Here is a 23,547-nt window from a genome sequence, read left to right as displayed (position 1 = left end):
TTCACCAAGATAATCTCCAATAGAATAAGGGCACCACTGGACTTCAGTCAACTAAAGGAACAGGCAGGTTTTAGGAAGGGATACTCTACAATGGATCACATCCACGTCATCAATCAGGTAATCGTCGATCAGTAATTTCCCCGAAATTTTCCCACCTGTTCCTACATTCGCTTATATGTGACTGAACTCTTGGTTGAGGATATATATTTCTTCCACGATGATTCTTCCGCCTGCCTTCGAGTAAATCATGCTTTGGCCTTAGCCTGTTTAAAGCATAAGAAGTTGGCATAGGTCGGGTATCTTCACAAGATTCCCCAGGCCCTATCTCGATGCTTTTTTCCTTGTGTGCACTCATGAGTCCACCAGGGATAGATTTTTTGCGCACAAGGCTAGAGGTTTGCGGTATTGACTTTTTTGCCACCGAAATTAAAACCGCAGTGAACTTTTCATTAATTTCGTTTACGCTTAGTTCACTTGAAAATACTTCCTCGAGTTTTGCATGTTTCACGAAAAGCGGCCAGCCAGCAAGATGTATTTTCCGGTGACGTGGTTAAAATTTTCAATGGGTAGTGATGATGCGAGTTTGATGACAACAGGTAGATAGATGATCGCTGCCATATGAGGTGTTCAGGTCTTCCCATTTAAAATCTGTAAAAACACATAGTGAGCAAACGGCAAAATCCAGGCAACTAAAATTCCGTGATGTAGGTGAGAAATAGGTTGACGCACCTGAGTTTAATACACAAATGCTATTCGATAAAACGAAGTCTTCAATAAGCTGGCCTCTTTGGTCAGTGTTATCGCTGCCCCAAGCATTAAAATCTCCAACAAAAACAAAAGGCTCCGGCAACTGGTAAACAAAAGTTTCCAGGTCTCGAGTAGTGAAACGTGTATGGGGAGGAATGTACAGTAAACAGATGGTAACAGTCTTAAACGATAAAACGGGGAGAACTACTGCCTCTTACGGAGTATTTAATATAACGTTCAGAGTGGGTATGCCGCCTTGGACAACAATAGTGACCCCTCCTATAGACGGCTGGAGTGCTCGCGGTCCTTTCGTACGACAGTAAAACCTTTAGGAAAATGGGTATATTTGGATCCTAGGTTCGTTTCTTGAAGGCAGAATGATACTCGTGATAACTTATTTATGATGTCTTTGATGTCACCTGGATTGTGAATTAGGTCTCTGCAATTCCAATAAATTATGAAAGCCGTTTTAATGGAATTGGAAAAATTTACTTATGTATGTGAGCTTACAAGTTGTAGGTGGCGTGTATTAATAAGTTGATTACTCTTATTAAGGACGGTAACCATTGAGGTTATCTGTCCCTTTTTCGGCGCATTCACAGCAAGTTTCTCCTTCTTGCAATGGCGTCCTCTAAGGAGCGGGGATCTTTGGCGTTAATGACGCTGGGGTTTTCGGGTGTACCTCCATCGCCTTCTCCGAGGCGCTGGATAATAGAGAGCCAGGCGCCGAGACGTGCGTCTGGGGCCGTGGAGTTCGCTTCAACTTTGGGCCCTGCAGCACTGCGGTCTGCCGGCCCGTCTTCGATGATGATGGAGCAGCACTGGCTGCAGCCACCAAGGGGGCGGTTGGAGTTTCTAGAGGAGCACCGACCGTGGACCCTGTAGACTCCTGAAACCGGTGTGGCGCTGCCCTCTGCTTCGTTGCACTGGCAGAGGTTGAGGTAAGTGCCCTAGCCTTTTCCTCGCATCATAGAATGAGATTTTTCTTTACAGTAATTGCGATTATTTCTTTTTCTCTTTTCGAGCAAGGGCAGCTCTGTGAGTAAGATGGATGATCGCCCTTGCAATTGACACATTGTGCAGGAGCATTGCTGTTGTCAGATGGATGGTCGTTGGCACTACACTTCGCGCATGTTTCTTTTCCTCTGCATGATTGTGACGCATGCCCGAAATTCTGGTACTTGAAGCACCGCCTGGGGTTCGGTATGTATGGTCGGACGTTGATTTTCAGGTAACCTGCGTCCAACGAACTGGGCACAGCACTCGAACCAAATGTGAGTATTACATGTTTTGTGGGGATCTGCTGGTCGTTTCGTCGTAGTGTTATTCTTTATACCTTGATTACGTTTTGCTCCTGGAATCCCTCAAGGAGCTCTTCATCACTGAGGTTCAATAAATCCCATTCCGATATTACTCCTCTGCTTGTGTTGAGTGAGCGATGTGGAGAGATTGTGACATTGATTTCACGACACTTGCGAGTTCAATTATCATTTTCGACTTCGCCTTTCTTTGTCAGTTCGACGAGGTCTCCGCTTGCCATCTTTGATGCTTTGTAGCCTGCTCTGATCGTGTTTGATAGGCATTTCGATACTAAGAAAGGCGATAGTTTTCTGACGGTTGTGTTGCCTCCACTGTGAAGGGCACGGTACTTTGGGAAGGTGTCTTGCGCCTTCGTTGTTTGAGGGCGATCTTCAAGGGGGGATAAGCGTTTGCCATGTAAACCTTGTAAACCATGTAAACACACACACACACACACACACACACACACACACACACACACACACACACACACACACACACACACACGCACGCACGCACGCACGCACGCACACACACACACACGCACGCACGCACACACACACACACACACACACACACGCACACGTACGCGCACACACACACACACACACACACGCACGCACGCACGCACGCGCACACGCACGCACACACACGCACACAAGACTGGGTATATTACACATGGTTAACCCTTGCCGGAAATTGCAGGAAATTCAGAAGTAATAACAAGTGAAGACAGGAAAGATGAAAAGGCGAGAAAAAGACGAAGATTGGAGAGGAGGACAGGAAAAGGCGACTGCCGATTTCCCCCAGGTGAGTCAGCCTGGAAGTGCCGTCTTTGTGAAGCAGAGGCCAAAGAGGTGTGTTGCCTCCACCGGGGGGCATTAAAGGTCCAAACACCCAGCATCAGATCAACTCCCAGGATCCCCCTTTCCCCAGACACAGCTAAGCCGCGCACGACTACACGCGGGAAGGTCCAACCCTCGCGTGCTCGGGTACGTGGTGTCGCAACACACCAAACGCCTGCTGACGCAGACGCCCCAGCGGGGCGTTACAACATTATTCCATTGCACAAACCTTCGCCATAGGGTTCCACTATTATCGCTTCTCGGCCTTTTGGCTAAGATCAAAGTTCCACTATTTCTCAGAACTAAAGCCTTTTCATGTTTTCTCTATTATTTCTCAGTACTAATCTCACTACTAAAGACTTTTGATGTTTTCTCTAGCTTACCGACCTCATTAACACGGTTAATAATGTGGCTCAGGAGTCACCCAGAAAGCGGGCCGGCTTTTTTAATTCCAAGCGAGATTTTCAGAGCTTGCTGTCAAGCCTATACATCGCGGAACCTACGACCAGTTAGTATCCGAGATCTCGAGAGGATCATCACTGCGTGGTCTCGAAAAGTTGCACAACATTGTTTTTCAGTGGTTGCAGAGTCATTTCGGCATCCTTGGCAATGACCTCGCTGATGATGTAGCTCAGTCAGCCCACCACAGTGCCCAGACAGTTAGGGTACCTCCGTTAAGAAGAGACGCGGCGAGAAAAAAAAAAACTCCTATCATTGGCTCGTAACGCCACTTTAGCTGAGTAGAACTCTTGAAACGTCACCTGCGAATTCTCGACCCTTCCCTGAAGCTCCAGTTACGGCAAGACCTCCTCCGCTGCGATGCAAGATTATTGCATCGCTTGCGGCTGAGTGTGCCATTCAGAAATACCTATTCGTTACTCACTGGGATGGGTGATACACTTTCGTGCGACAGTGGCGGGTGTGGCTAGTGTACAGAACATCGCTTCCGCATGTGCACCTGCCATGACGACCAGCTCCTTATGCTCCGCACCAAGTTAGAACACCTAGATTTGAGATCATTCTTGGTGACAAAAGTGCGAATCGTGGCCCCATGCCTCCCCAGCCCAGAAACGATACGCGCATTACTGCAGTTCTTGAAGTCGATACACCTCAGTAAGCGACTGTAGTTCCGATGTGCACCTTCGGATGAAGCGGCACATTGGTGCTTCCTCTTTTTCCTTTCTTTTCATCCTTTCACCCATTTTCCCCTGCATAGTGTAGCAAACAGGACGTGCATCTCGTTATAACCTTCCTGCTTTTCCAACCATTTTCTTTCTCTCTCTTCCTTTTTATTGAAAAAAAGAAACAAAGAAAAAACTAAAAAGAAGTTGTCGTCTGTGTGTGTGTGGCAGACGTTTGCATCATGTGCGATGCCGAAATTTTGACGGCCGCATCCACGTATAATTGATTCGAATCAAATTGTTTATTAACTTCTAATTTGGTACACAACGATAAAGAAGAAAACAAAAGAGATAAATAAAGAAAGAGAGAGAGAGGAACCGAATGCTCAAAAACAAAAAACCGAATACATAAAACTCAAAGTGACCAACAGTGTGTGAACAAGAGAATGCCCAGTCAAACGGCAATGTATCGACGACCGTTAGTAATAAATCTATTTCCCTCATATGGCCCTCTTCCACGAAGTCTTCAATCAGAAGGCCGAATAAACCCGGCTGAATGAGCTTTTTAGTGAGTTTGCCGATACGTGAGCTGATTGGTGCCCCCTCCCTCTAAAGCGAGCAAACAGCTACTTTAATCACTGGGTCACTCAGTCAATTGGCTGGTTGGTTTTCCTATAAATATGGTCAATCATATGGGCCGGGTAGGGAGTGGAAAGGTAGTGGTGGTTCCATTCACGTATTCCTCGACCTTCTCTGGTAGAATTAGACCGACGTGGGCATATGTGCGTGCGAGCTTGAATGGGCAGATAACGCAAGAATCTTTTCAGAAACTGAATGATGACAGACGCAGCCAAGATCTATTTACGTCTTGTTTAGTTTTTTTTGGTCAGAATCTCGTTTTCATTTATTCTCAAAATACAAAAACATTCGATCGGCATACCATATAGTTGTTATTCTTTACGTGCATTGGGTGAAATTTGATGACTAACAGACCTTAGACTCCGCTTGTTGCTCACTTTTACCTCCCACTCATCCCTTAATTCCCTTCTTGACTACGATTTCAATGATACACATTAACAAGCGCGGAATGAAGGTGAGGACCAAGTTAGAGAGTCCCGTGTACTTGTGCCTACCTCGGTACACGTCTTTATTTCGTGCTTAATAGTCTATAATCTATCAGTACAACGTCAACCAACCAGCCCAACAACGGCTAAACTTGCCTATCGCCTTCCGCTAGTGCGTAGCGGGGGGAAAAAGTCACGCTTTCTTCAAAAAGCGTTGAACAGCGCGCCTCTTTCGCTGCTTGCCGAAACTAAAGCCCCTACATCCACGCGCCACCGCCGACCAAGCTAAGTACCGCCAACCTACCCTCCTCCTCCACGCTCCTCTCCCACTCACCCCCTCAGCTTCCGGCGTCAAGCGGAACTTACGTAGCTTCAGCTTCCTGTTCCGAGTGGAAGTGACGCTATGTTTTTAGCGTTGTTTACTTTCGCGTCTACGGAGAGGCTTTAATTGCACCAGCTGCGGTTGAAACTGTTAATGCGATTCCATCCAAGAACCACCGCCTATTGTAATCGGCGATCTGGTCGTGTTCGCTGCTTCGCGTCAACCTGCGACGGGTTGTGCCTCGAGAGACAACGTACAGTGGAATGCAGTGCCTGGGTGCTTGGAGACCGCTCCCGTTTTTCGTGCATTTGGAAAACAGCGACCGCAAACTACTACTTCAGCGGAATACAACAGCTTGTCCCCTTTGAATTCTTCTTGTTTTGAAGCATACATCCCCTTCAGCCAGCACGTATGGAGGGACTTTAGTGAAGGAGTTCGCGACGCCAATTTGTACGGCAGACGCATAGAGTTTATGCTGTTGATTCTGAGGTTGAACTTGTCTCGTACGGCAGATCGAAGGTAACGAACGTCCCAAGTGCGTGCACTGCGTGAAGAACTGCAATGACGTGAAGCTATGAAATATAACAAGTTCAAATTTGCGTGGAAGGCATTCAGTGACATGGTGAAAGCAAGTGTGCTTTTCTTGTGCGATATACATGGGTTGCACCAACGTCACATCCGCAAGCCAGGAAACCGGAAACCGCCATGTTTAAGAACACTTGCTGCGGAGATTGTGCTGGGTCGCGTACTCTGCGGTAGTAGGAGAGCGACAATTCCGGATTCAAGATGACGATTTGTGCCATTTTTGGCTGCAGAACGAGAAGCGATTCTTCTGCTATCAAGGACAAGGCACAGCCACACGTCGGACTGTTTAGTTTGCCCGCGGTTATTAAGAACCAGTGTGAACGAACGAGGCTCTTGTCTGAGCAGCGCCGGAGCGTTTGGCTGACAAGAATAAACAGAAAGGACTTGAAGAATGACAAGTATGTCCGTGTTTGCGGTCTTCACTTCGTCAAAGGTAAAGGAATTTTCAGATTACGCCATTTATAACACTAACTCGCCTGGCCGCTTCTCTTTCCTGCTGCCAAAATAATTTGTTTACCCGCGGCGTTCACGCGAGCTTTTTCTGAAAGCGCTAGTCAAAGCTCTGTAGATTGCCAACTGTGCGCTTTAAATTGCAATTAATACACGGTACATGTGCAGTTAATGCATTTGCATGTGTGTTCTTTTAAAGGGAAGCCTGCCAATTTGATGGACGATGGAAATCCGGACTGGGCACCGAGTCTGCGGCTGGGCCACGGCCGTTATGACCGCACTACTGTGGTTGCGTCCGCGCGCTACATGCGGTGTAAACGGCGACAGCAGAACAAGCCACATGCTGCTGCAGTGTGCAAGCAGCCCGTGAGGCCTGTAACGCCACCTGAGCACGCCATAGGCTCGGAACAAGAGCCTGATGAGCTCACTCCAATGGGCCCCATTCTGGAGTCTACTACAACGACAGGTTCGTGTGCATATGATTCCCAAGCATGTTAGTCTAAAGGTTTCTCAACTTTATTATGTCCTGAGTTTCACACTGACAGGCAATTCTGCTGATCTGTTTCTTTTTTCAGAGGCAGAAGTACAAACTGACCTCACGTGCAGAGACCTCCAATTGCTGGAAGAAGATTACCGCAAACTCTCCGTTGAGCTGGCCACAGTGAAACAGCAAAAAGAGGAAATGGAAATGTCGGAAGCGTCGTTGCGTGAAGACCCCAACAAAGTGTCATTCTACACAGGTCTTCCAAATTTTGTAGTTTTAATGGCTGTGTTCAACCTCATAGAAAAGTTTGTTAAACACACACCACAAAATTCATTGGTAAAGTTTCAGGAATTTTTAGTGTTCTTAATGAAGCTTAAGTTGAACCTGCCATACCAAGACCTTGCTTACCGCTTTAATATATCGGAATCGACCGTATGCCGGATATTTGACAAATGGCTGCACGTTGCATTTTGCAGAATGAAGCCTCTGATGTCATGGCCCTCAAGGCAAGCAATAAGGAGGACAATGCCTCAAGCCTTTTTTGAATCATTCGGAGAAAAGGTAGCGGTCATAGTCGACTGCTTCGAGATCAAGCTTGAACGGCCGTCATCCCTGCAACCAAGATGTCAGACTTGGTCCCAATACAAATCTAGCAATACAGCCAAGTACCTGATAGGAATATGTCCTCAGGGAGTTATCACCTTTATTTCCGATGGTTGGGGAGGCAGGACCCCTGACAAACATATTACTGAACACTGCGGCATTCTTGACCATTTATCTCATGGTGATGTGGTGTTGGCCGACAGAGGCTTTGATATTGCCGACAGTGTAGGCTTGTACTGTGCAAAGCTCCACATACCTGCATTCACCAAAGGCAAAAGACAATTGTCAGCAGTGGATGTCGAGGCAACGAGAAATATTGCAAATGTCAGAATTCATGTTGAGAGGGTGATCGGCTTGGTTCGTAACAAGTATGTCATAATGAAATCCGTTCTGGCACTAGAGTATGCGACTCTCAAACAGGGACACCAGTTCACACCTCTAGATAAAATCGTCAACGTTTGCTGTGCACTGACAAATTTCTGTCAATCTGTTGTTCCTGCAAATCCAGAGCCATGTAGCTAAGCTTGCCGAGTATGCGTGGTATTTGGAAAAGGCTGTTCTTGCACGATAATGTGAGAGAGAATAGTCTAGAGGGATTTGAACTCCCACAAGTAATGCCGGAAGAAGTAAAGAGCGCCTTGGAAGCTATGCAAAGGGGGAAGGCAGCTGGGGAGGATCAGGTAACAGCAGATTTGTTGAAGGATGGTGGGCACATTGTTCTAGAAAAACTGGCCACCCTGTATACACAATGCCTCATTACCTCGAGCGTACCGGAATGTTGGAATAACATAATCCTAATCCATAAGAAAGGGGACACCAAAGACTTGAAAAATTGTAGACCGATAAGCTTACTGTCCGTTACCAGGCAGGATTCCGTAAAGGTTACTCAATAGACCATATTCACACTATCAATCAGGTGATAGAGAAATGTGCGGAAGATAACCAACCCTTATATATAGCTTTAATTGATTAGGAGAAAGCGTTTGATTCAGTCAAAACCTCGGCAGTCATGCAGACATTACGGACTCGGGGCACAGACGAGCTGTATGTAAAAATACTGAAAGAGATTTATAGCGGCTCCACAGCCACCGTAGACCTCCATAAAGAAAGCAACAAAATCCCAATAAAGAAAGGCATAAGGCAAGGAGATACGATCTCTCCAATGCTATTCACAGCGTGTTTACAGGAGGTATTCAGAGACCTGGATTGGGAAAAATTGAGGATAAGAGTTAATGGAGAATACCTCAGTAACTTGCGATTCGCTGATGATATTGCCTTGCTTAGTAACCCAGGGGACCAATTGCAATGTATGCTCACTGACCTGGAGAGGCAAAGCAGAAGAGTGGGTCTAAAAATTAATCTGCAGAAAACTGAAGTAATGTTTAACAGTCTCGGAAGAGAACAGCAATTTACAATAGGTAGCGAGGCACTGGAAGTGGTAAGGGAATACACCTACTTAGGGCAGGTAGTGACGGCGGATCCGGATCATGAGACGGAAATAATCAGAAGAATAAGGATGGGCTGGGGTGCATTTGGCAGGCATTCTCAAATTATGAACAGCACGTTGCCATTATTCCTCAAGAGTAAAGTGTATAATTGCTGTGTCTTACCAGTACTCACCTACGGGGCAGAAACCTGGAGGCTTACGAAAAGGGTTTTACTTAAATTGAAGACGACGCAACAAGCTATGGAAAGAAGAATGATGGGTGTAACGTTAAGGGATAAGAAAAGAGCAGAATGGGTGAGGGAACAAACGCGAGTTAATGGCATCTTAGGTGAAATCAAGAAAAAGAAATGGGCATGGGCAGGACATGTAATGAGGAGGGAAGATAACCGATGGTCATTAAGGGTTACGGACTGGATTCCAAGGGAAGGGAAGCGTAGCAGGGGGTGGCAGAAAGTTAAGTGGTTGAATGAGATAAAGAAGTTTGCAGGGATAAGATGGCCACAATTAGCACATGACCGGGGTAATTGGAGAAGTATGGGAGAAGCCTTAGCCCTGCAGTGGGCGTAACCAGGCTGATGATCACAATTCTTGCATACACTGTGCAATTTACCTGTAAAAAATTTTTACCTGTAATTTTTTTTACTGTCCTCAGCATAGAGGCTGCCAGTTCTCTCTTAGCAGAACAAAACATTCCAAACATCGCACTGCTTGATTTTAGAGCATTTCAAAAAATTTTTTCTGGTTCACACTATCAATGACTGAAATTATCAAAAGAGATTGTTCAGTGTTTGACCTAGAAGTTTTGAAAACGCCCTTGCGTAATATTGACTGTTTTGAATTTGTATGTTTGTGACCCATATAATATGCAATTTTGTCCGAATCTATCTTGCAATTGTTTGTTTGCTGTTTACACCTGTCTGGGAGCACTATTGTTTCTAGTTGCTTTGCTTGAAACAGTATTTGTATTCCTACTGATGTGATGATACGTTGATGTTTTGGATCTTACTTCTGGTTAAAGTATGGCTTTATTTGTGAATGGTATCAAGGAAACCAATTTCGTTCAAATGTTTGTTAAGTTGTACTTTTCTTAACCTAAATTCTATGACCTGAATTATCAAATGTCTGATTTTACACTATTTATTTGTTTATGGGGTTTAACGTCCCAAAACGACTCAGGGTATGAGAGACGCCGTAGTGGAGTGCTCAGGAAACGTCGTCCACCTGGGGGTTTTTTAACGGGCACTGACAGCGTACAGTACACGAGCCTCTAACATTCCACCTTGTATTTCGATCTTATATTGCTCTGTAATCGCAACTCCTGTCTTGGCAATGCTGACAGTATGAATAAATAACATTCATTCAGCACTAAGGAACAAGGACACAAGAAACATACCACAGGACGGGCGTTAACTACATAAACTCTTTATTGTTGGCAGTGTGATATACTGATTGAAGCTTTCTCTTGATACCGCACTGACAAAGCAGTCTTGCCTAGTGAGCTCTGAAATCTGCATCACATCAAAGACAAATGCAGCTGAAACCACCGTTGCAAATTGAAGGGGAAAGTCCATGGAAATTTAGAGTTACAGTTGTCTTTCAATCCTTCTGTCGTTCACCTAGCTTGTACTCGGGCATAGAATGGTTTGATTGGTCCCCACATGTGTGACGGATGAGTATGACCTTCTGTTTCGGTGTGTGTTCCAAGAGAAATTGCACAGCAATCACAAGACACCATCTCGGAATGCATAGCGCCACACCAGTAGAGCATTGTAGCAGTGGCTGGTTATGTGGCCAAACTTCTTGGGAGTTTCTTCCTTTTCCACATGTGATCTTTCCCATACCATTTGTATGTAGCTGATGAGAGCTTGTCACCATGCGATAAATCCTTCATTAGCTACAAGTCTGATTTGAAATATCTTCTGCAATTGCTGACACAGAACTCATGGTAACATATTTGTGAAAGCTTGGGGCTTTTGTTCCAGGGACTCTGCTAAGATTTCTTCAGTTGAGCACAGTCTGCACAATACCAGTGCTTCTGCTTTGGTGCCCGCTTCATTCCAATGCACGAATAGTGGAACCATTTGTATGGGCAGTGTTCCCCATCACATGCCACCATTTTTCCTGTTTCTGGGCCTCGACAATAACAGTACACAGATATTTTATCACTAGGGCCAGCCTTTGGTGTATCTTTTCGGGTGAAGTATTGTGAAAACATTTCAGGTAGCACAACATGTGTGAAAAATCGTGTTGCCAATTCCAGAATTCCTTGAAAGAATGCACCATCTTCCACTATTCTTTCAATATGTACAGAGGTTGGCGTCCAAACGACAAAGTCGCAGTATTTCACCGCACACATTGCCAGCTGTGTTTGGACTTGGTAGAAATACTCATGCGTCCTCTTTAGGCGAGGTCCTTCTGAACTAGCTTCCAGACAGAAATCTTTGTTGCTCAATGCTGCTTCTAGTCCTTGTACTGCAAGTGAATGAGGGCATTTTACTTCAACAATGCCTTCACCGCAGCATAGACAGCTGACAATAGCATCTGGGGATGCTGCAAGGTGGGGATATTTGGTACTTAAATAAACGCCAGCCCTTCTTAGTGTCACATTGTTGTGGCATTGCACCGCATTTGCTTGGTACTTGGAGAGGGCAGCACTTTCATGCTTGAGTCCCCATTCTGTGGCTTCAGATGAAAACTTGTTTTTCTCTGGGTAGCAGATTCTTCTCAACAAGCTTATTGACGGGTAGTCCACATTTGTCCTACACACACTCTTCATAACGGAAGCTGTTACTCGTCCAGCTCTAAAGGCAAACCACTTAGCACATTTTGACTGCTCTCTTGTTACGGCTTCGACATGCTGCACCATTTCTTCTGTTATTACCATTTCATTAAAAAACTCTTCGGCTCGGCTCACCAAAGCAGGAAAATCCTCAGAGGCGGCCTCTTCACACATTAGGGTTCGAAGAAGTAAAGGCTCTTTTGCTCGTGGTGGATGAAAAAGAGAGCTATATTTTTCATGCAGAGTAAACAACGCTGGCGTCACTCCTGCATCTGCTATTGCTGAAAAGCACTGCTCAAGCTCTGCATCTGTCGCAGCTGGGATTGGCAGTACCCTATGTGATGAAGGGGCTACATGTGCAGTAATAGTACTGTTCATAATGTTGTCCATCTTTTTCTTCTTTGCTTTTGCCGAAGAAAAGTCGATTTCCCTTAGCCTTCGGAATTCAACATTCCGGCTATGAGCTGGCAGCCATGTATTTTTCTTTTCAGTACAAGTAACGGAGTCCCTCAGCCTCACAGCTGTCTCTACGGCAAAAAGTGTAGCAGCAACATGCGAGCATGCTTCGCCTACACCTGCCATGCACGTGCAATGCGCTGTCCTGACAGTTCCATCTGCTTTGGCAAGAATCCACACTTTCAGGGGTACCTCCCGTAGGCGCTGAGAGTGGTTGACCTGAAATGTCAAACAAAATGATTTCAGCAAATACAGTTTTTGAAATGTCAAATAAACTGATTTCCACCAATACTGTTTTCGAAATGTGAAATGTCAAAATAAAATCACCTCAGTAAATACTCTTTTTCATACGACCACTTTGCTGAGCACCAGCAACAGTTTGTTGTGTGGTTGTACGCCACTGTATCCACAAAATGTGGCAAAAGCACCATGGTTTCACTTGCGCTTTACAAGGTTCAGAAAAGCTCGCTCTAAAGCAAGCAGTTGTGAAAGTAATTTTTATAACAGTTATGACAGTTGTGATGCTTTGCTGGTCATATGTTAACAATTTATGAACCATTTTCTAACCACTTGTTCTCAAGTTGCGGCTGTACGCGTGCTAGGCAACAAAATGGTTTCGCTCAACAACAAAAAACAAAAACAAATCAGACTGTCTACAGGAACACAACGCTTAAATTTGGAGAAATAAGAAAAAAATGCGGAGCTTAACGATCGATCATTTACTAACCTCGCTCAAAACGATGACGCGCTCTGATGCCAGCTGCTTTGCTGCGATGCTCTTGACCCATCCGCTCGTAAAATAATTATGGCCTTCTAAGAAATTGTACGCCTTCATCTGTTGCAAAGTAACGTGACTTGTTGAAAGCACCAAGTAATTGACGATGTCGGCGTGCGTCACAGTGGGCAGCAAGTCGACGTTCGGCGTAGCGTCCTTGCCGATGCACAGTTCATAAGGGTCGATGCCGTCACACATTTCGATCTTCGCTCTGTAACGTGCCCGAGTCGGTCCTACGAGCTCTTCAGAGTATGATGGACAAAGCGCGTGCAAATTTTCTTTCGTCATGTCGCAAAGATAAACCGAACGACATCAAGCTCAGGCGCGGCGGTAGGCGGTAATAGCGTGCGTCAGACGCGGTCGTTCTCAAAGATGGCGCACGCGCGATTTGCAAGCCGGAACTGACGTCACGTGCAACCCATGTATAAGTGAATTGGTGCGTGCGCGCGTGTTGTAACGCGTGCAAAGGTGTACGGCGAATTGTGTTAGTGTTGTGACGCGAGCAGATGTGTACGGCGAATTATGTTCATGTGTTGTGCCCCAGCCCATGGCTCTCCGCACTTTGTCAGAGAAAGGGGACGACAGGAAAAGCGTGCGGGCGCAGCGTACGCAAACAGGCACGTAGATGCACACGAATGACGCTTGGTGGAATGGCTAGAGCGAGCTACTCAAATTAGCACCGGTTGCTAAGCACGGGCGTCTCACCATCGTCTGCAACCACAGTGGAAATTCTCGCAGCGCAACTCCGGGAAGCGTAAACGCCGGAACCGGAAATCTTAAAACCGGACATGCCGGAACCGGAAACGCCGGAAGCGGAAATGCCGGAACCGGATTTGGTGTGAGGGGAAAAGGCGGTTGGCGGTACTCACGGAGGAAGGAAACTAAGGAGAGGCCCTGACGTCACTCTTTGTGAAGCAAAAGTGAAGCCGGAAGTTGGCGTTGCTCATGGCGATGCTCCGCCTTTTGTGCCAGCCTCCTCTCTTGTTTACATCTTTCGCGAAACCACGCCGCGCTGCGCGTGGTATCGCGCGCGGAGCGCGCGCGCTCGCGCAACATCCGGCAGAGCACGGTGCAGGTAACACAGCGCAACAAGACACGGTGACTAACGCAAACCCGCCCACACAGCGCCTTTGCCACGGCACGAAACCTACCAGAGCAACACGTGTGAGCGCTCAAACAACGCCGCCATTGTGGCCCAAAAGGCGTGGCCATACAACAAAAAAATAAAAAAGCAGCAAAAAAATGAGAACCTACTACGTCATTTCCGCCACACTTTTCTCCTAGCGCGCGGAGGGGGTAGGGCCTCTCCTTAGTTTCCTTCCTCCGTGGCGGTACTTAAGAGCATAGAGTTACTATACTGACTCTAGAGGACAAGCTACCCATAGGGCCCATGCATTGAAATCGGGAACCGCAAGAGCGCCGCCATGTTGCTACGCGCCGAGGTTGCCAGCTCTTGAGACGCTTGCTAGACTTGGTGACAGTAGTCAGTTTTAATCCGGCAACCGTAGCAGCATGGCGTCTCGCTTGTGGTGTTGTGGTGTGTGCGTGCCGCCGTGTGTTTGGGCTTTATAAGTTGGTTCTTTATTCTGTGTTGCGGGAAGGTGTGGGTCTGGTCCATGTTGGCCGTACAGGTGGCAGTTATGCAACCGAGGGATGATCCTGTTGAAGTTTCCGGCGGTATGCGGTTTTCAGCGGTCACGCCTGATGCAGGAGTGTCACTCGACGAGGTTACGAGCTCGAAGCTTTGGTCAGATTCCTCGTTGGCGTTCCATAATTCTCTTCGCACGGGTGCGGTATGTTGCAAAACCCGCTTTCGCGATCTATCGTCGCGACGATAGATCGGGTTTTTTTTATTATTATAAGTACTGATCCAGCTGCAGGGCACATGTAACCGACAAACGGAAGTCTCAGGAGAGCACCTGAGATTATAATTAAGCAGGCGGCGCAGGAACTCCAGTGCACCCAAGGGACAGTGGGGGGATCAAAGCTCGAAGCAGAACGGTACGTAGGTTGGGGCCGCCGAGGCAGGTGTGTGCCAGGGAGTGTTCGCACGGACAGCTCCCCTGGCACGCACAGCAGTGCCTCGCAAGGTCGAGATACTTTAAAGGCACCTGCACCCATGATCTTTCTTTTGCCTCGGTGCAGTGAACACGAGTAACGAGAATAATATGGAGGGCATCCGGTGCAGTCGCGAATGCGTCATGACAAATGTAGCTCGCGTCGCCTGGCGTGTGTAGTTAGAGTTGGTTGTATGAACTTTATGCATAATACGCTTTGTTACACCTTAACGGAATGGGTCTAGAGGACGGTGTTGGTACATTTTTGTGTACCGCCCTAATCCTATACCCCCCACTACAAGCACACACACATACCCCCTTTTTTATGTGTACATACAATTTCTTGCCATGACGGATCATAGCCTCCTTTATTTTTGAAAAATAGAGGAGGCTATGGACGAATTGACCAGTTCAAGTTGTCAACTTGCCTGTAACTGTCATAGGAATCACTGTAATAAACACAATTCCACGATCGGATTGTTTACTTTTATTTTTTGTTGTAACACTGAGGACTACATAGAACCTTATTTTGTATATGTGAGAGAAGTATGTGGATATCACGAGCTTAAGCCAATGTGCGATACACAGACAAAGCAGCTGCTACAACATGAACTGCATTGAGGGCCACACCACACATGCATAATTAAAGGTGCAAAATATAGGGGGAAGCTTCAAAATATGCTCTGTAGCACATCAAAGTATAACGTATATTGTATGTGTACAATAAATGTTCAAAAATACAATGCATCAATGTCCCATTTGCCTTCAAGTTTATTATCAAGTTCAAGTTTACTGAAGTTTATTATGAGCATATGTACAACAGGAATCTACTGACACACCCGCAGTCAAGGTGGCTGTTCGAGGTGTGAATGTCGACACCAGTGTCACTGCTTCTTGCCTCTGACCTGCACGTGCCTCCGCGGCATCTTTGTGCACAAGTGTGCTGGCGTGGCGAGGCGTAGGAGTCATCCGAGAGAAAGAGTATCGTTTACATGGAGAAGTGGCTCCTCACATTGCCTGTCGCTTTTCCTCAAATGTTTCCTTGGCGACTAGGGTGACACCTGCAGTCAAGGTGGCTGTTCGGGGTGTGCTGGCGGCCTGAACAAAAGAAAAAGAAAGAAAGAAAGATGAATGTCGATGCCAGTGCTATTGCTTCTTGCCTCTTACCTGCATTTGCGTCCACGGCCTCTTGGCTTGCGGAGTCTGTATGAGGGAGCTGCTGTGGCTAGGCGTAGGCATTGTCTAAGCAAAAGGAAAGGCCATTCAAATGGGTAATTATGGAAATAAATTCAGTTATACCTGCTTCTTGCACTCTTCTTGCCTAAAAGTTTTCAAACATAGTGTCCAGTACACACCAGCACTTTGACTGCTTCTGCTTTTTACCTGGAGGTGTTGCTGCGAGATCCTTAGTATGGCTGCGTGCAGCGTTGTAACACTTGGTGGAGGCATTTGAAGTGGTAGTCAAAAATATAAAGAATCATCCTTGTCTGCACGAATGCTTTCAATTTCCAAATGCAGTGGTAACTATCACTATTAGTGCAAGGCCCCCCACATCTATGCGGCAAGTGCCATAGCTCGAAACTGAATTTTTCCTTTAGTGTTTCACAAGGCGTCTGATATGTCCACAGTAGATGTGATGTGTTTGTTTTTATTTATCCCAGTGTGGAGAGAGCATGATTAAATTGTTTTTTTATTTTTGCGTGTCTTGTTTTTTGGTTTATTTCTGAATTTATCAAGCAGCAGTCTCATGATGCTAAAGTGACTTATGTAATGGAAATCAGCTTTTGTTTTGCAGAAAAAACAACGCATTTCCTGACCCATTGTTTGACATTCCCTCACTCGCATAATTTTGCAGAGTATTCTACCTATATTGACTTGCTTGACCTCCACTAAAGAGTCTTGCATTTTCAAATACGACTCTTTCCTTAAGATCATTCGACACAATTCTCATAATTTCTGTACCTTGGGCTTCTGATACTCTGCATTCACCATTTTTGCTTGTTTCTGACTAGAAATGTCTTGTTTAATTTAGAGCTTAAATTTTACCTTTGGAACACACGGAAGGGCTTGCCATTGCATATCTGCATAAAAGGGAAACATGTTTCATTAAACATTTGCAAAATCCAAGTGAAGATTGATGAATGCAGCTTGCAGTGTGATATGACTGAATGAGCCATAAGAGTAACTCATCTCACTTGGTAAATTAAAGCACCTATTAGTGTGATGTACTACAAGATACCTTACACTAACGTGGTGGGTTCTCTTGCTTAAACAGCAAAATAATCGGTGCGCGAGAAAAAAATTATTTTTGCATGCCCCTTGTACACACTGATTTTAGGAAAATAAGCTGGAGCTGTCCACATGATGTACTTATTTTACCTGCGAGCTAGTATGGTCAACAAAAAATGTGTCCCAGCTGCTTAGTGAAGCTAAACATTTCGACAGAATTGCCTGTCTGGTTGGGAAATTGATTAGAACTTGAGACTGACTCCAACCAAATAACTGAATTTTATTAGCCCGACGTTTCGGAGCCCATTCGGCTCCTTCTTCAGGGGGTTGTTCTTCGGGGGGTGGCGGTGTGCCGCTTTTAAAGCGTCTTTTTTGAAGAAAGGAGGGGGGGAAACACGGGAGTTGGGGAGACACTCCACAGACGGAAAGGTGGGGGGGAACAAAAGGAAAGGGGGGTTTGTGTTGTTGACCGCTTCCAAGGTGCTGCGATGACCGGTGCTGGGTGGAGTGCTCACGAGGGTGCCCTTGATGGGCCGCGGGGGGGGGGGGGGGTGAGGTTACAGGGTCGCGCCGACGTTCTGTGTTGGTGAAACGAGCGGGAGTCTATCTGGCTGTGCGTCCTTTTCTTCTTTTCGTCATGTCGCCAAGGCCATGGACATAGACCGAGGGTAGGTTGCCCTTCACACGGTTTATGTTATTCTCCGTATTCTGAATGTGCCATGACTCCAGTAGTAGTCTCTTTCGCCAGTTCGTTTCTGTTTGAAGGATTTCAGTTTCCTTGAAAGCAATTTTGTGGTCGGCGACTTCAGAGTGTTCAGCGACGGCGCTGCGAATACGGTTGAATGTCCTGACGTCGTTCTCGTGTTGTCTGATCCTTTCTGCTTAGTGGTATTCGGGATTATGTCAGTATTGCATATGTGTCTGTTGTCTAAAATAATTGAATTTCGAAAATGCTCGCAGGGATCTGATGTGCATATCTGCAGTTTAAGGATACATGTAAAAGGCTCGGCATCAAGTGCGAGTGAACGGTCCCACAGGCCCGGAGTCGATCATGCAGATAGATTCGCTGCCCACATTTTTTGCAAGAAAAAATATGCCACGTGGAATGGCATGCAAGGAAGTGTTGAAGATATTGCACAGTGAATAAAACGCCTACGCTATTAATATGTGGGTTGATGTACTCGTTATGCAAAACGGAGGTGAGGCGTGCAGACAGGAGTAGAGTATTTACAAGCAACCAACACGAGCGCCGCCCACTTCTCTACTCTTGTGTCCTGTCTGCACGCCTCACCTCTGTTTTGCATAATGAATCCTTACCAACTAGCTCAGCTTTCTGTCGTTCTAAGTCTCGATGCACTCGATTTCATACGCATTAGGCACTCTTGATTACTTCGTGGCACAGAGATACTCGGCATCGGGCTGTTTTTCTGCTGTGGCCTTTGTAGAAGCATGATTGTTCAAAGTGCAACAATTAAACAGATTCTTTGAGTTGATTGTGGCTTCGCCATTACAATTCCGGTGTGCTGGTCCGCCTGTCCAGCAATTTCCTACTCAAGGGAAACCTGCAAATAAAAACACCACTCCGCATGCAGAAAAATGCTCTACTGTGACGCTTCTCAAACGATTGTGATGCACCACAAGAGCTGCCTACTCGCGTGATATTCTCAACAAGGAGATACATTCGTTTACTTACATGTGAAGGTATATGCCAGACCACTTCGGGGCTTCGGTGGCACATAAGGCACGAGTGCTATGACGAGTGTGCCATAGGGTCCGATGTCGACGCGCGATCGCATGTCAAACCTAAACGAAACTACTACGCATCCAAAAAACAGATTCGAAACCGAAATTCGTGTCATCCTTTATTGCATGAATGCGTACATCGTGATTTACATAAGTCACGGACTTAGCAATCGCTTTCTGTATACCTAATATTAACGTATCACCTTCATAAAGCCATCAGGTATGCGTTTTTAGATGACAAAGCATAAGGTGACCTGTACTTGTTTTTAGCCCTTTCAATAGTAATTGCGCTGGCCACATTGACCAGTAGCAACAGGGCGGCGCCCTAGAGGTTCCCACTTTTCCGGCCCAGCTTTTCCTCTAGAGTTGTTCTACTAACTCTATGCTTAAGAGAGCGGCGGTGGCGCGCGGATGGAGGGGTTTTAGCCGAAACCTTGGCCAGCGCCATCTGGCGGTTGTTCAGAAAAGCCAAACAGCGCGGTAACGCGGGATGCCGCTGCGCCTCCCATGGCGCTGGCGGACGCGCTGCTGTGAACCTCGTGCGTTGGCCTGGCCGCGCGCTCCTCTCCGCAAGCTCAGAGCGCGGCAGAAAAGCCGCCGCGCCGGCAGCGAGCGTGACTTCGAGGCTGCTTTTCCACTGTGCGAGGGTCATAAAATGGTAGAAAAGAAAAACGGGGTGGAAGGGGGTTGCAAAGGGGCCGACACACTGAAATTTCGACATTGCCTTCCAAATAAACACATTCTCTCCCTTTCTCCGTCTCTTTTTTTCGCGATATTTCTCTGTAGCGTACAGGTAGGACGTGCAGCAATCGAAAAAGCTGCCAACACTGGCACAAACATTTACGTGTATCTTTCAGCGGGTTAATAAAAAAATTAATTCTGTCTTGTGGCCTTGCATATTGGGGAAGTTTTGCGTCTATGTATAGTAAAGGCGGGTGCTAGACAACTGATATTATGCGAGCTATTGATAGTGCAGAGACGGACACCGCTTCCTATATTATAGGGAGGCTCGTCTGCTCAGCCAATATAGGTCTGTTCGTCTACGATAGAACCAACTTGTCGTAGAGCGTTAGGTAACGCCATTGACCATTTAGGTTCAAAGCCTTCTGTCGATCCTGCTGCCCTCTCTTTATCTGTGTTCTTTGTAATACTCAGTTAGAAAGAAAAATATAGTAATAATAAAACAGCAGACTTCAGCAATTTTCATTTGCAGATTTTTTTTCGCGGCCACTCAGGCGAAATTGCCAGAGACGGCCTCACATACGTCCACATTCACGTAACCCTGGAAGGGAAGCACGAGGGCTTTTTTCCTTAGAACTCGCATTACACATCCATACTACTTTATTTCACTGTTTGCGCACCTCCTCAAGCCGGTAGCACGACCTAGGTTGTCGAACGAGGGACTGTGGCCAAGCAAACCTGCGGTAGCAAAACTTGATGCTTCTTCCGACAGTTTTGTTTCTGCGCTCTGTACAACTGGAAGAAAAAGAAGAAAAAGAAAGAACAGTGAAAAGGTGGCAGCAGGAACTGGGAAGCATCGCGAAACGGCAGTCTCTGCGACTTTGGACGAAGAAAAGCGAAGGGTACACTTTACGTCGTGACATTAAACCACTTTGCACGATCTCCATGACAGCCACTCGTTCGGGGTGTTTGTAATGTCTGATAACAAACTACGTATTCCTCTGGGGGTTTGGATCGTCAAACAATAGGATACGGCCCTATTACGTTGTAGCCAACGACATGCGTCGACGTGCAATTGACATACATGGCGATATGGGACGTTTAAGGGCAGCGAGATAAACTGGAAACGCATGTTGGGATCTATCGCAGCGCGTCGGACGCTAGAGGGAAAAAAGAAATAAACGCGGGGCGGGAGGTAAGAGAGCTCGAGATAAAGTGGAATCTGGCGGCCTTCGCCTGAGAATGCTTCTGCATTTTTCTTCTAGAAGTGTGTTTAAGACGTCAGCAGTGACGACAGTAAACCGTTATTCACGTCGTCCATGTTCTTCGGTTACTAAATGAATATTTGTTTCTTGTTCATTTCTTCTTGATCTTTTTTTTTTTGCTGCAGTAGATATAACGAATTTTCCATTTTTCCCCACATATTTAAAAATTTATATGTAGGATACCTTACGCTGAAATTTATTTGTAAGGCATGCACGCAGATCCTACATTGTAATCAAAATCTATCGACGCCAATATATATATATATATATATATATATATATATATATATATATATATATATATATATATATATATAAAGAACAAGTTATTTCGACGCATACATTGCTTTTTTGGGGTCACAACTCCCTGCAAATGACGTAACCCTTCACCACCTTTGGTTACGTGGTCCCATTATTCTTATTTAGCATGCTCCCATACTACATGCGTTCGTCAGTTTATGGGAGAGCGAGCTGAAAGCGAAGAGGAAGGTGACGCTCGCCTTGCAAGACAGTGTTCGCCTTACAACGCTCAACAAAATATGTCGAAATTGAGACGTGCCTCGCTGGTTCGGAATCAGAAGCCTCCGGCACACGGAGAGCATGCCGAAATACGCGACTTATTGTGGCGTTTGCAGCACTTCCTAAGGAAGTTCGAAGCTCATCGTTGTGGACGGAATGGGCAAAACGCTCGTCCACAAACGTGTAGCAAGATTAACGAAAAGGCGCACACTGCGGCGTGTAACTGCGGCAAGCAGAAGTAAATTGAAATTACACCGCTCGGGGCTTATCGCGCTGCGCAGTGTGCAAATACGAAATAACATTGCGCGAGAGACAAGCGAATCGCACGTGTCACAAATAAAAGGTCAAAGGAGCTCACCTGGTACTATTACACAATGATGCGAAGATTTTCTGCATGAGAACCTTAAGGAACGTTTGTCTGACGTCGCAATAAAGAAAATGGCACCACACAAGTATACGCCGGTGAGTAAATAAATGAAATACAGAGAAAGAGAGAGTGACAAAATCGCCACTGAGCAGTGTCACAGGAGGTTAAAATAAATATAGTGCGAGATATATTTTGCGCAGTTGCGTTACCAGGATGTTTCAGCCCTTTGAGCTCGCCTGTCGACATCGTTTCGCGGAGTGTTTTGTTGTTTCCAACTTTATGAGACGAGCAATGCGTAAGATCTGGCTCTTTCCCGGTTTTGCGTATTCACAATTGTGCACAAGCAGGCGCACAGTAAATGCATTATGAAAGCAATACGTGGAGGCCACCTCGCCACAGATGCTCTCTACGTCGTAGTGTCATTTATTGCATGAGGAGCAGCCGGCCACCGCCACGATGATGCCAAAATCTTCTCTACACGCACACATTTGAGTGACAGCAGCAATCAAGCGCTCAAAGCTAAAATTAGCCGCCTTTATTTTTCTGCCCCTTTGTCTCCCCCCCTACTTGCGTATATCTCTCGTCATTTAATTCTCTTCTTTTTCACCCGCACCGTGTATCGGTACGGCCTTTCTGCGACGCTTGAGCGCAATGTGGCCGAGCTGGGTGGCAGGCCAGCATGCAGGGCAGGCTGGCGGCGGCTAGCCGGGGCGCTCGCATGGCAACGCGGCAGCGGCTCCCACTGCACCACGTGGAGCCGAGTGTGAAGGTCTCGTCCAGGAGGCGCTAGCTGTCCGGCTACGGAGAAACCGCTCGCCAAATCGACGGGCGCACGATTTTTTCGGGACTCGCGGCGCTGCGCCGTGTTCGATCAGTGCAGACGCCAGGCGGCCCGCCCTCCCCCTTTCGTCCCCCAGTACTTTGGGTGCTACACCGGCGCCGCTGGCGCAGAACACTATGTGTTACAATGTCACCAGGGCGCGTGGCCAGAAAGAAAGAGAAAAATAAGCGAAAGAAAAACGGAGCTGGCTCGCGGAGCGTAGTAAGCGCGCCGCAGCACCGAACATTGAGGCTCCACAACGTCTCCGAGAAGTGAAATGCTTTGCCACTCGGCTTCTCTCTTGACATTGCTGCATCCGCGCGCCAATTAGTGCCGATGCGTGGTCTGGTGCAGTTGAGTCTAATAAGCCTTCTTTTTTTTATTCTGTCCGTTATGGCAACCTTTGCAGCATGAGAACATGCACTTACCGCGGAGCGGAGCGTCGATAGCTGCGCTTCGTGAGTTGACATTTGGATTAAGCGGTCGACTTTTGTAGCTGTACACCGGAATGTAACAGCACACGTGTCGCATAATCAAGAAAGTGCGAATCAAGAACATTGCGATGCCAGCGCGTCAGAGGCGGGGCTCAAATGGCGTCCGCGTTACCATTCAGACCTGTGTGCACGTGTGTCGCGAAAAGTTTCGCAGGAAAATTTTGCAAGGGGAAGGAATGCGTACTGAGCTCGGGGTCTGTGGAAATATGAGCCGAGTGTAGCTGTGAGAACGATGCAGCAATAGATAAAGGTTCCTATTTGCAATGGGCACACTGCAGCTGCCTCAGATGTACTTCCTCAGCAACACGCTTTAGTTGAAATTTCAAGCATGTCACATGCCGCGCCACCACCCCTTCCAATGCGAAGGACATAACAAGTTTAATACCTTAAAGCTC

The 23,547-nt window shown here is 46.5% G+C and overlaps 3 protein-coding genes across 3 annotated transcripts; 1 reads left to right on the top strand and 2 right to left on the bottom strand.

Moving 5' to 3' along the window:
* Window positions 1-7,115: 7,115 nt before the first annotated feature.
* LOC139054937 (uncharacterized) lies at window positions 7,116-8,123 on the top strand. The gene has a single exon (XM_070532666.1). It carries the CDS (start codon window positions 7,116-7,118, stop codon window positions 8,040-8,042), a length of 927 nt encoding a protein of 308 aa, XP_070388767.1. The 3' UTR covers window positions 8,043-8,123.
* Window positions 8,124-10,373: 2,250 nt separating this feature from the next.
* LOC139054936 (uncharacterized) lies at window positions 10,374-15,394 on the bottom strand. Its single transcript, XM_070532665.1, has 3 exons — window positions 15,372-15,394; window positions 14,232-14,298; window positions 10,374-12,421 (listed from the first exon to the last, which is right to left on the bottom strand). Exons 1-3 carry the CDS (start codon window positions 15,392-15,394, stop codon window positions 10,958-10,960), a joined length of 1,554 nt encoding a protein of 517 aa, XP_070388766.1. The 3' UTR covers window positions 10,374-10,957.
* A 422-nt stretch (window positions 15,395-15,816) lies between these two features.
* On the bottom strand, window positions 15,817-19,266 carry LOC135897985 (uncharacterized). Its single transcript, XM_065426695.2, has 4 exons — window positions 18,957-19,266; window positions 17,081-17,115; window positions 16,202-16,276; window positions 15,817-16,132 (listed from the first exon to the last, which is right to left on the bottom strand). Exons 1-4 carry the CDS (start codon window positions 19,120-19,122, stop codon window positions 16,043-16,045), a joined length of 366 nt encoding a protein of 121 aa, XP_065282767.1. The 5' UTR covers window positions 19,123-19,266; the 3' UTR covers window positions 15,817-16,042.
* Between the last annotated feature and the right edge of the window lie 4,281 nt (window positions 19,267-23,547).

This window comes from Dermacentor albipictus, chromosome 1, assembly GCF_038994185.2.
Source record: "Dermacentor albipictus isolate Rhodes 1998 colony chromosome 1, USDA_Dalb.pri_finalv2, whole genome shotgun sequence".
NCBI lineage: Eukaryota > Metazoa > Arthropoda > Arachnida > Ixodida > Ixodidae > Dermacentor > Dermacentor albipictus.
This window is presented reverse-complemented; position numbering and strand designations above follow the sequence as displayed.

Coding starts and splice junctions, on each gene's coding strand:
- LOC139054936 (XM_070532665.1), bottom strand. CDS start 15,394: ATGATCCGTCATGGCAAGAAATT. Junction 14,299..15,371: donor ATCCGTCATGGCAAGAAATT/GTATGTACACAT, acceptor ACCGCCACGGAG/GAAGGAAACTAAGGAGAGGC. Junction 12,422..14,231: donor AGTGTGGCGGAAATGACGTA/GTAGGTTCTCAT, acceptor TTGACATTTCAG/GTCAACCACTCTCAGCGCCT.
- LOC139054937 (XM_070532666.1), top strand. CDS start 7,116: ATGGAAATGTCGGAAGCGTCGTTGCGTGAAGACCCCAACAAAGTGTCA.
- LOC135897985 (XM_065426695.2), bottom strand. CDS start 19,122: ATGACACGAATTTCGGTTTCGAATCTGTTTTTTGGATGCGTAGTAGTT. Junction 16,277..17,080: donor CCCTTCCGTGTGTTCCAAAG/GTAAAATTTAAG, acceptor CCTTTTGCTTAG/ACAATGCCTACGCCTAGCCA. Junction 16,133..16,201: donor GGCCGTGGACGCAAATGCAG/GTAAGAGGCAAG, acceptor TCTTTTGTTCAG/GCCGCCAGCACACCCCGAAC.